The 12,836-nt window shown below is 40.9% G+C and overlaps 1 protein-coding gene across 3 annotated transcripts in view; it reads left to right on the top strand.

The window, feature by feature from the left end:
* The window catches only part of ACSS2 (acyl-CoA synthetase short chain family member 2), a 46,071-nt gene that overhangs the window by 22,356 nt on the left and 10,879 nt on the right, over positions 1 to 12,836 (top strand). For 2 of the 3 annotated variants that reach the window (XM_044927710.2, XM_006048084.4), the window contains exons 3-8: positions 9,654 to 9,745; positions 9,964 to 10,067; positions 10,262 to 10,334; positions 10,614 to 10,689; positions 10,851 to 10,965; positions 11,744 to 11,782. In XM_044927710.2, the coding sequence (XP_044783645.2) occupies positions 9,654 to 9,745; positions 9,964 to 10,067; positions 10,262 to 10,334; positions 10,614 to 10,689; positions 10,851 to 10,965; positions 11,744 to 11,782 (499 nt within the window). The remainder of the gene's footprint in view (positions 1 to 9,653; positions 9,746 to 9,963; positions 10,068 to 10,261; positions 10,335 to 10,613; positions 10,690 to 10,850; positions 10,966 to 11,743; positions 11,783 to 12,836) is intronic. The other variant, XM_006048085.4, reaches the window with a different exon arrangement.

Below are 12,836 nucleotides of genomic sequence, written 5' to 3'. Positions count from 1 at the left end.
TGTGTCAAACTTTATGCTTTGCACTGAGGAGGAAACAGATTAAAAGATATCCTGTCTGTCTTTAAGAAACTCACAATCCAGTGAGGGAAACAGGTGTATGCTATGACTATAATGCTAAAAATAAAATAAATAAATGCCAAGTCTTTAGGTAAATAGACAGTATGAATGAATGAATAGTGCTAAGGTACAATCTTTCAGGAAAGAAAGATTTGTAAAGATGTCTATTTTTTCCAAATTATTCTGTGTGCTTATTGCAGTTCCAGTCAGAATTGCAATAAGTTCTTAAAATTTGAGATATAATTCATAACATACAATTTGCTCATTTAAAGCACACCTCAGTGATTTTTGGCATATTCACAGAGTTGTACAAACATCATCACAATCTATTTTAGAACATTTTCACCACCCCAAAAAGAAACCTCATACTCATTGGCAATCACTCTTCATTTTCTTCCAACTTTCCTTGCTGTCAGACCTAGGCAATCACTAATCTATTTTTTGTCTCTATTCTGGACAGTTCATATGAATGAAATCATACAATATGTGACCTTTTGTGTCTAGCTTCTTAAACTTAGAATAATCTTTTCAAGGTTCATCCATGTTGTAGCATGTGTCAGTACTTTATTCCTTTTTATACAAAATAATACTCCATTTTTCGGTTGATGTATACTTGGATTGTTTTCACTTTTTGACATCATGAATGATGCTGCTATGAATCTTTGTGTACAAGTTTTTGTATGGATGTATGTTTTCAGTTCTCTTGGGTTATTATAGTTTTACTAAAATCCACGCTTGGTGGACTTTAACCCCACAGTTCTCAGGACTCCTGCACTTTGATTTTCTTCTTTCTGCTAATCCTGGGTTTTGGAAACATCACTCCCCTTATGTAGGCCAGTTCATTTAGCAGGAGAATGCCCTGAGGCATATAGACTCTAGAGCTAGCCACAGGTGACTGTTAATATTTAAAATAGATTAAATTAAATTAAAAATTCAGTTCCCCCACAACATTTTAAGTGTTCAGTAGCTATATGTGGCCTGTGGCTACCATATTGAATAGCTCTGCTTTACAATAATAGTGCTGCTAAGTGCTAAGTAACCTCCAGGCCATCACTTCCCATCTGTGCATTTGGTTTCTCATCTGTGAATAGGGGTGGTGAACATCAAAAGCCCTATCTTCCTCTGGCATTCTAAGTGATTTATGATTCAGTCTTTGGTACTTGCCTCCTCCCACCTCATCCTCCAGCCCTTTTCCTTGTTCAGCCAGGAGTATCCAGAGGGAACATAAAGCTGCTAATGTGTCAAGCTATGTTGCTCCCACACCCCACTCCCTTGGTGAATGGGAAAGTGACTTGAGGATATACTTATGTGTAAGTGCTTCACATTTGTGCAGTGCCTCATGGATCATAGGACACATTATTTCTTAATTTTCCCAAATCAAAGAATCTCAAAACTGGAAGCGTCTTAAAGGTCATCTGAAAGTTCACTGAACATGAATCATATGGGTTGTTTATAAAATGAAATTCCAAGGACCCCACTCCCTCGAGAATGATCAAATAGACAACAGGGTTTCCCTGTTTCAACCTGCACAATCCTATGCTTCTGGACAATTCTGGCATTTAAAAAAAGTGTTAATCACTCAATTGTGTCTGACTCTTTGCAACCCCATGGACTATAGGCCGCCAGGCAACTCTGTCCATGGAATTCTCCAGGCAAGAATGGAGTGAGTAGCAATTCCCTTCCTCAGGGGATCTTCCTGACTCAGGGATTGAACCTGGATCTCCCCCATTGCAGACAGATTCTTTGCCATCCGAGCCACCAGGGAAGCCTGACATTTGGAAAGGCTTTCTTTATATTGCACTCTCCCAATTGATCTAGCTCTTCCAATTATAGTTACAAAATACTAATTTGTTTCTTTCCCATAATAATCCTTCAGGTTCATTCATTCATTCAGAAAGTATTTATTGAACACCTATTATATACAAGGTTCTTTGCAAGGTGTTGGGGATTCAGTAGTGAAGAAGACTAACTTGGTCTCTGCCTCCAGGAAGCTTACAGTCTAGTAGGTGAGACAAACAATTAGCAAAAAACCCCAAAAAACAGTAACTAAATAAGACAATTACAACTTGAGAAAAATGCTATAAAAGATGAACAATTTTGTGATGAAGAATGTCAGGAAGGACTGATGCTGGTCATGGAAAGCTTCCCTAGGGAAGTGACAGTTAAACTGAGATCTGAAACATGAGGTAGAGCAAACCATTCAAAGAGTTCAGGAAAGATAGTAAAAGGCCAAGGCATGTTCTCTCAGTCAGAAGGCTAATGTGTTTGGAGTCTGGTAAGCAGAATGGAACAATGGCACATAATGAGTTGGACAAGATACTGTAGCCTGGTTTGTGTTTATAATAGATCATTTTGGTTTATGTATAGATTGGAAGGGGGCAGGAGTGTAGTGGGAGGCCAGCGTGGCGTCACTGTGGTCATCTAGGCAAGACATGATGGTGGCTCATACTAGGGTTGGCGGCAACAGAGATACAGGTGTTTGAGACTTACTATCAGGTTTCTCATTATATTCTCGCCTCCAGGCTAAACAGATAAGTCTGGTCTTCCTTTTATAACAGTTTTGACTCCTCTCATCTGGGTACTTCTCCCCTGGAAGACCTAACTCACTAGGTTCGATCCTGCCTTCTGATGCTTCTGTGAGGAACCCAGTTTTCCCCGTCTATTTTTTTTTTTTTTTTTTTTTTTTGCTCAGCTGTTTCCTCCTATCTTGTGCTTTACTTTTCTGCTAGTTTAGGGAACTAAAATCTCCAATTCAATGACTATCCTCATACAAAGAGAAAGAGTTCCAGTCTTCCTTTGTCATTAATTAGTTATAAGTTTTTCACTGATTTGACCATGAACCTTAAGTATTTACTGTGCCAATTGTGCTTAGAGAAAACAGAAAGGAAGAAGACACAGTTCCTTCCCTTCAAGAGCCCAGGGTATAATGGGAAGAGTAAGGCCCCAATAAATGTAATACAAGGTAGAACCAATAGATCACAAGGAAAGTGAGATAAAGGGACTTGGAAGGAAGAAAGAATTTTCCACTTTGAGGTAGGTGAGGAAAAGAGAAATTAGGGAAGACTTTCTGGAAGATGTTACCTTGGAGTATCTGGGACTGGGGGTGGACAAGTGCTTTTTTATATGGCGTGGTCAAGGATGACCTCACTGAGAAGCCAACATTTGAGCAATAACTCAAAAGATAGGGAATAAATCATGTGGCTCTCTGGGGGAAGAATACTCAAGTGGAGGGCAAAAGTTCTGAGGTTAAGTGTGATTGGTGTTGCCAAACAGTAAGGAGGCTATGTGGCTGGAGCAGAGAGGTGGGGAGAGGAAGAGAGAATGGGAGTATTTGAGGATAGAGAGGTAATGAGGGAATCATTTAGTAGGTCAGTGTGAGGACTTTTACTCAAAATGATATGGGATGACATCTGAACATTTTGATCAGAGGAATGACATGATCTGACATACTTAATGGTGACTTTGGACTATGATAATAGTAGATGTGAAGGGAAGTAGTCTGATTCTGAAGATATTTTGCATCAGTAATGGATAACAGTGAATATGGAGAGTATAAGGATAAGCTAGTTGTAGAAGTTTTCCTTTAAAAAAGATTATAAGAGACACAGATGTATAGAATAGTCTTTTGGACTCTGTGGGGGGGGGGATGATTTGGGAGAATGGCATTAAAACATGTATAATATCATATAAGAAAAAAAAGAGTATATGAGATATAAAATAAAAATCTCAATTCTTTGGTATGTGGGGAAAAAAAAGAAAAAAAGATCATACATAGACCCGATAAAACATTACAATTAAAAAAAAAAAAAAGATTATATACCTTGAGCTGTCCCATACCATATGGCTTCCAGGTAAAAGGGAAGTAGCTGGGTCTGCTGCAGGGTTCCTAATCTGTAGCCCATCAGCTAAATCTTTCATTAATAGTTTTGTTTGACCACAGTGTTTAAATTTAAAGTTAATTGCATCAAACTTAAAAATTCAGAAACAGATTCCAGATCTCTCTTGAAAAACTGAAAAATTGGGCAGTATTGAGACCTTATTCCCAGAGGGCAAAAGTTAATAGGCACTGTGTTTAAGTGCTAGATGCCTCCTCTTTCCAGAGCATGTATTCTCAAGTTTTCCAGTCCCCGCACCTCTCTATTTTTCCCCCTAAAACTAAGTGTCATTGTGCACATGCTGCTGTTTGCTTTTTTCTTTTTATTTTTTTGATATAGTAAAATATTTTATTTACTTATTTTATTCAAATTTTAAAATTATGAAATATTCCAAATATATAAAATGTAGAGATTTATATTATAGGCACTCACTTGTTCATTTTATATGCTTATTACATACTGATATTTCACCTAGTCTTTTTATTATTTATTTATTTAAAAAATTTTTTATTATTTTTTATTTTTTAATATAAATTTATTTATTTTAATTGGAGGCTAATTACTTTACAATATTGTATTGGTTTTGCCATACACTGACATGAATCCGCCACGGGTGTACATGTGTTCACTTGCTGCTGCTGCTGCTAAGTCACTTCAGTCATCTTTTTTAAATTGAAGTATAATTTGCTTACAATATTGGTTTTAGGTGTATAGTATAGTGATTCAGTATTTTTATACATTACAAAAATGATCATCAAAATAAGTCTAGTTACCATCTGTGACCATACAAAGTTGTAGTATTTTTACTGTATTTTCTATTCTATATATTACATCCACAAGACATTTATTTTATAGCTGGAAGTTTGTACCTCTTAAGCTCCTTCACCTGTTTCACCCATTCCCCACTCTCCTCTGCCCCCAGCAACAACCAGTTTGTTTTCTATGTCTATGAATCTGTTTCTGTTTCATTATGTTTGTTTTAGAGTCCACATATAAGTGAAATCATAGGGTGTCTGTCTTTCTCTGATTTACTTCATTTAGCATAATATCCTCAAGTCTGTCTATATTATCACACATGGCAAGGTTTCACTCTTTTCTTATGGCTGAGTAATATTACATTTTGGGGGTATGTGTGTGTCCCCATGCACATGTGTGTGTGTGCATGCGTGCTCCCTCCCCTCTCCCAACCAGCCGTGGCCCCAGCCGGGTGTGTATGTCAGAGAAAGAAGACACTGGAAGGAATAAGGTGCCTCTATCAATACTGTATAACTTGAGCACAGAGCCAGGGAGAGAGATGTAAACTCTGTGTGTGTGTATAACTGGAAGTGGGCTCAAGTAAGCTGTTCTTGTATTCTTGTATGCTGCTGCTAAGTCGCTTCAGTCATGTCCGACTCTGTGTGACCCCATAGATGGTAGCCCACCAGGCTCCCCCGTCCCTGAGATTCTCCAGGCAAGAACACTGGAGTGGGTTGCCATTTCCTTCTCCAATGCGTGAAAGTGAAGTCGCTCAGTTGTGTCCGACTCTAGCGACCCCATGGACTGCAGCCTACCAGGCTCCTCCGTCCACGGGATTTTCCAGGCAAAAGTACTGGAGTGGGGTGCCATTGCCTTCTCCGATTCTTGTATAGGTTTGTTCTTATCTGTACCTGTGCACCTTCTATGTACCAGTCTCTATTCTAGGTATTGAATCTCATTGCTAGGGATGTAGCAATGAACAAGACAGACAAGGTCATTGTTACCTTGGAATTTATATTCCAGTGAAAGATACAGATAATACACAAGTGAATAAAATACATGAGCTAATTTCAAATCATAGAAAGTTCCACAAAGGAAATAAAACAGGATAATGTGATAGAGAGTTTCTGGAAGGTACACATAGGTAGATACATAAGTGTGTGGTGCATATACTTGCAGATGGGCCCATGTTTGAGTCCTATATCCATATATTAATGCTGTTTATTCCTATGTGTGCAAATGAGGAATTCCTATGTCTGCAATGTTTTTTATATTAGTATACATGTTTTTATGTATGCAGGGGTTCACAGGTCAGCATACATATGGGGACACGTATGCATGGGTGTGAGGTGTACGTCAGCATTTAGCTGTAACTAGAGACGTTCCCATGTGCCACTTGTCAGTGAGCCAATTAAGGAAGTGACTTTTTCTGCATCCGGCATTCAGGGCCATTTGCCAGCTTTCTCTCTCCCAGTTCTTCCCACTTTAAACAGCTCTGTGCTTTTCTCCTCTCAGCCCTAGGAAGGTAAAGCCAATGAGAGGATAGTAACTAACTCATTGAGCCAGGAGCTGGAAAGAAGCTGATCATCTTCTGTGAAATCGCCAAAGACCTGGCTTCCCTGCTAGTCCCTGTCCTTCACACTATGAGGAGACACAGCCCTGACTTGAAGTCAGAAGACCTGAGGATCTATTCTTGGTTCTGCCGCTTATTACTGTGACCTTGACAAGCTCCTACCTCTCTCTGGGTTTTAGTTACCTCCTTCGTAAGTTCTCTGGGTGGTAAGGAAGGAGAGGAAGCACAGTGACCTTTATGGAGGGCCACGTGGTGCTGCCCAAAAGAGGTGGGAAGGCATTCTGAGCTGGGGCATTGGTGTGATTAAGATTGTGGAAGTGGCACTTGGTGTATAAGGGAAGCCAGGAAGAATCTCCTTAGAATAAAATTCAAATTTCTTACCGTGCCTACAAAAGCCCTATGTGATCTGACTGCTGCCTACTTCTGATTCTTACTCTCCTTCTTGTTCACTATGCTCCAGCCATATTAGCTTCCTTTCTGTTCTTTGAATAGGCCAAGCTCTTTACTACCTGACCAGGATACTCTTCTCAAGAACTCATACATTTGCCTACTCTCATTGCTCAGGTCTTAGCTCAAATGTCACCTCTCTAGAGAGAGGCCTTCCCTGACCATCCTACTTAAAGAACTTATCCTCTAGTATTTATCAGTATTTAAAATGTCCATATCTTTGACCCAACAATTTCACTTCTAGTAATTCATCCTGCAGATATATTTTCAAGTGAGTAAATGACATATTAATAAATATACTCATTGAAATATTTATTTGTTAAATAAATTATGGCACACACAAATAGTAGAATATTATGCATATGACAAAGAAAATGAAATAGCACTGTATGTCTTAATGGAAAATGATATCCAGATATATTGTTAAATTTAAAAATTAAACAAGATGATCAAGCTCTATATTTAAGATTTGTGCAGTTTATTGAATGCATATTATATTCAATAAAAAACAAGATACAGAAAAATGCATATTGTATGCCACTGTTTGTATAGAAAAAAGAGAGTATATAAACACAGAAGTATGTTTATATGCTTGTCTAATAGGTCTGTCCTGTGCTTAAAGCTGTTCTTTCCCACCTCCCCATTCTATGCTTGTTTGGGGACTTTGAAGTATTTATTTCTCTTCTGAACAGCATTAAAATTCAATTTTCAAATTCATTAAAAAAATTTACATATCTTTTTATGTTCAGTTCAGTTCAGTTGCTCAGTTGTGTCCAACTCTTTGCGACCCCATGGACTGCAGCACGCCAGGCCTCCCTGTCCATCACCAACTCCCAGAGTATGCTCAAATTCATGTCCATTGAGTCCGTGATGCCATCCAACCGTCTCATTCTCTGTTGTCCCCTTTTCCTCCTGCCTTCAATCTTACCTAGCGTCAGGGTCTTTTCTAATAAGTCAGTTTTTCGCATCAGGTGGCCAGAGTATTGGAGTTTTAGCTTCAGCATCAGTCCTTCCAATGAACATTCAGAACTGATTTCCTTCAGGATTGACTGGTTTGCCTTGCAGTCCAAGGGACGCTCAAGAGTCTTCTCCAACACCACAGTTCGAAAACATCAATTATTTGGCGCTCAGCTTTCTTTATGGTCCAACTCTCACATCCATACATGACTACTAGAAAAACAATAGCTTCAACTAGACAGACCTTTGTTGGCAAAGTAATGTCTCTGCTTTTTAATATGCTGTCTAGATTAGTCATAGCTTTTGTTCCAAGGAGCAAGCGTCTTTTAACTTCATGGCTGCAGTCACCATCTGCAGTGATTTTTGAGCCCAAAAAGATAGTCTGTCACTGTTTAGTTTCCCCATCAATTTCCATGACGTGATAGGACTGGATGCCATGATCTTAGTTTTCTGAATGTTGAGTTTTAAGCCAACTTTTTAACTCTCCTCTTTCACTTTCATCAAGAGGCTCTTTAGTTCTTCTTTGCTTTCTGCCATAAGTGTGGTGCCATCTTTGTATCTGAGGTTATTGATATTTCTCCTGGCAGTATTGATTCTAGCTTGTGTTTCATCCAGTCTGGCATTTCACATGATGTACTCTGCATTTAAGTTAAATAAGCAGGGTGACAATATACAGCCTTAACATACTTGTTTCCCAATTTGGAACCAGTCATTTGTTAAACGTCCAATTCTAATTGTTCCTTCTTGACCTGCATACAGATTTCTCAGGAGGCAGGTAAGTTGGTCTGGTATTCCCATCTGTTTAAGAATTTTCCGCAGTTTGTTGTGATCTACACAGTCAAAAGCTTTGGCATAGTCAATAAAGCAGAAGTAGATGTTTTTCTGGAATTCTCTTGCTTTTTCTATGATCCAACAGATGTTCCAATTTGATCTTTGGTTCCTTTGCCTTTTGTAAATCCAGATTGAACATCTGGAAGTTCTTGGTTCACGTACTGTTGAAGACTAGCTTGGAGAATTTTGAGCATTACTTTGCTAGTGTGTGAGATGAGTGCAATTGTGCAGTAGAATTACTTATTTAAAAATCATAAAATTGAAAAATAATACTAAAGGGGATATTCTTACAGTTAAGGCTTTGTATACAGTCTGAATCCTTAAGATGTCTTTTTAAAAATTTCTCAGTCATTATTATGTCATTCTTTATATCTTTCATAATGCTTATCATAATTGGAAATTAAATTATCTGTTATATTTTTACTTGTATATTTCCTGTACTATCATTGGAATATAAGCTTCATGTTGGGAGGGATTTTGCTTATCTTATTCTCAGTGCCTTATTTCTATTCATATATATAGCACATAGTAGTTGAATAAGCAAATGAATCGATGAAGAAATGACTGAAGGAAACCCGGCTGAAGCCTAGAAAGGAGTAGGAGGCAAGGCTGAGGAGGTAGACAGCGAGAAGTTGATAGAGGGTGGTGATTCTCAACTTTAAAGGTGCATCTGATTTACCTATTGATTCTTTATACCAACTTGTAGTAAAGAAGCAGATTCTTGGATCTTGTGATTGTGATTCTGAGTTTGGGCTCAGGAATTTACATTTTGACAAGTTCCCTAGGTGACTTGGGTACAAGTAATCTAGAGACCCCACTTTGAATAACACCAATGCAATGCTGACATCACATTCAGGAAGAATCACATTTGTGATATCATTTCTCCTTAATACATGCCTCGAATGGAAGAGAGAAGACCATGATCCCATTTTATCAAATGAGGTTCAGAGATGGCAGTGCATTTTCCAGTGATACACAGGTTGTGTATAAAGTATATCTTGTAAGGCCAGTGTATCTGATCAGTCAGCTCAAGGTGTGGTGGCAGATGGCTCACCCTCACAGAATATCCCCAGGCCTTGGTGTTAATGAATGGATTTTATGACTGTTCCTATTTTTGTTTGTTTGTTTGGGGAAGAAGTCATACTCTCTAATGACTGGCTCTTTCTGATACATCTCAGGGAGGGCAATGAGCCAGAGGAAACCACCCAGATCACATACCGAGAGCTTCTGGTCCAAGTGTGTCGGTTCAGCAATGTTCTCCGAAAACAGGGTGAGTGAGGGGATATAGGGAGAGGACTGGAGAGCCCAGCCTGGGGGTATCTGAGGACTTGGGGGAAGTTGACAAGGAAAAGAAGGAATCTGCTAACAGAGGAACAGGAAAGGTCACCTGGGAGGGGAGGTAGGTGGGTGGCAGATAATTGGATGAGAAGGAACACATAGCAGCAGGTGGGATCCACCATGGTCCATGATCTGTGTCCTTTACTGCAGGCATTTGCAAGGGTGACCGAGTGGCCATCTACATGCCCATGATCCCGGAGCTTGTGGTGGCTATGCTGGCATGTGCCCGCCTTGGGGCTCTGCACTCCATTGTGGTAGGAATTGGGGCTGGAGAAAGGGGCCTGGTGGGGGGTAGGGCTCAGGAGAAGTAGGTTGAGCCTGGATGATGGAGGATCTGAAAAACAAGACTAAGGCATTTAGAATGTTTGTGTCATAGATTCCTTATTCCTTTTCTTGTTCACTTGATCCTTGGGTTGCCCTCTTTCTCAGTCTTTCTTCCCTTTTCTAGTTTGCGGGATTCTCTTCAGAGTCTCTTTGTGAACGGATCCTGGATTCCAATTGTAGCCTTCTCATCACTACAGGTGACTAAGTCTCTCACCCCTCCCCCAAAACCCCCACACTCAAAGTCTTGGTCTTCAACCAGCTAGCTGGTATTTGGGACTGCTTAATGTAAAGGGTAGGGGCAGCCTACCCTTTATCTCATGCTTCCACCTCAGCCTACCCTCTGTTAGCTCAAATTAGCTGGAAGATCCAGAGACAAGAGGCCTACCCAGGAAGGACTGAACATTGTACCCACTAGGGATAAATGGGTAGAAGTGTGGTGCCTTCCTAAGGCTTGGAATATCTGTTGCTCCCCAAAGATGCCTTCTACAGGGGGGAAAAGCTTGTCAACCTGAAGGAGCTGGCTGACGAGGCCCTGGAGAAGTGTCAGGAGAAGTAAGTGTGTTTGGTCTGCTGGCTACTGCCCTGAGTTGACTGGGCATTTCCCCAGTGCCAGGTCTCCTTTGTCCCTCCTACCCTAGATAGACATGGGTGGGTCTTGCCAAATTCTCCTTTGAGCCAACCAGCCCACCACTTCAGGCTTTTCTTTCCTCCAGGGGTTCCCCAGTGAAATGCTGCATTGTGGTCAAGCACCTGGGGCGGGCAGAGCTGGGCACAGGTGACTCTCCCAGCCAGTCTCCTCCGATTAAGAGGCCATGCCCGGATGTGCAGGTGAGTCTGGTACCGTTATGCCCTCCTCTGGGCTCCAACTGGCTCCCTCTTCCTCCCCAGGAAGTTCCTGATGTCCATCTTTGTTTCCTTATAATGCTGAGGATCTAGGAGCAGTCCTCGGAATGGCCTCCCTGGCAGGGCTGGCTGGAGATAGGGGACTTTGACCTTGGATGTAGGTAGGGAGCTTTGGGAACTTAGCACAAGAGATTGTGAGGAAGACTCCTGTGCTGGTTGGAGTATTCTGATGGGCATCAGGGATCTTTAGGGATTGGGCTTGGGTTAGAAATGGGCTGACCTGGGTGACTATATGTAGTCATCTTAAATACTGGGCTTTGGTTTGGGGTGGGCTACCTATGTGGTCCCACCATGGAAAGACCAGGATCTGCCCCTCAATAGATGGCCCTTGATAGCTTTGGATACATGCTTCTGATGAAAAAGCCCAGTGGTAGCCTCCAGGTCTAAGGGGCATAAAGGATAAAAGCTCCAGGGTCCAGAAGGACAGAGGGTTTCTTAAATTCTGTGACTTGAGAGGCTTTGAGTAGTCTTAGAGCTAGACAGACTTCAGTCTGGTCTAGGAACATTGGAGACCCTGTCAGCATTTGGGGTTCTGAGTGTATAGAGGCTGTGAACAGAATCAGGAAAATGGAGGCTGGGAGGACCAGTGAGAGAGGAACCAGAGGGAAAGGAAGCTGCCAGAGGTTTGGGGCACATTGACCCTTCCCTCCCCCTCCCCTATCCTTGGACCCTGCTCACCACCCTTTCCGTGGGCTCTTAACAGGGTAAGCAGAAAGAGAAACCCAAGCACATCCGGCCCCAGGTATCCACCTCTGCATTGCCTTGGGCACTGCTTTCCTGCATGCTTGTTTGCTTGTCCAACTGCTCTTTGCCTGTTCACCCCATTGAGGTGACTGCCATACCTAACCCCCTTCTCTCTACCCTTAGTTAGTCTAAGTCACTCTGAAGGGTCATGAGACCAAATGCTTATTGTTCTGAATTGGCATAGAGCATGGATCTCAGAGAGGTAGCAACAGACATCCCATTTCACTCCTGCTTCTCAGGACCATTGTGGGAGAGAGGACCAAGCAGTCTTTCAGAAAGTTTTTACTGTACACTTAGCTGAGGCAGAACCAGGAAAGACAGGAGGAGGAACAGGTAGAGGGGATGCAGACCTTGACCTTGGGAATCACCATCAAGTTGGCAGCTGAGAAGAAGGCTCCTAAATATATTTATAAACTACTTTGGGATTTACAAACTACACATAAACTCTGATATAATTAAATGCTAAATTGAACAAAAGTTACATTGTAGGTGATTCTAAGAAGAGAGACTCTTAAGTGGGGACTCAAAGCTGATTAGTATAGAGGAGAGACTGGGTTTGGAGTCCAGAGACCAATTTTTAGCTATATGACCTTAAATGAGTCACCCCTTCTCTTTGGACTTCAGTTCCCTTATCAGTAATGGAGACATGATAGTAAATGCTTTAAAAGAACCTCTTTGCTTGCTAAAACAAAACATAAAAGCCACTCTATTCCTCTGAGTTTTACCATCCTCATAGTATGTCTTACTCTAAATCTGCTATGATCAACCTCTTAGGCTAATGGTAAATATAATACACCTTTTCTCTTTTCTCATTAACATGGTGGATACAGATCTGAGTCTTAGGGGAAAATGTTTTCATTTGAAAACTCAGGCAGGGACCTAAGACTTTTCTCTTGAAAGAGGAAACAAACTTAGTGGTTAGAATATAGGCTCTGGAGTCAGACCACTTGGCTTCACATCTTGGCTCTGTTACCTGCTATATGGGAACTTGGGCAAGTTTCTTAAGCTCCTTTACTTCAGTTTCCCCGTCTCTAAAATAAGGATAAAACTGT

Source organism: Bubalus bubalis, chromosome 14 (genome assembly GCF_019923935.1).
Source record: "Bubalus bubalis isolate 160015118507 breed Murrah chromosome 14, NDDB_SH_1, whole genome shotgun sequence".
Taxonomy (NCBI): domain Eukaryota; kingdom Metazoa; phylum Chordata; class Mammalia; order Artiodactyla; family Bovidae; genus Bubalus; species Bubalus bubalis.
The sequence above is the reverse complement of the archived record's forward strand: the minus strand, read 5'-3'. Positions and strand labels throughout refer to the sequence as shown.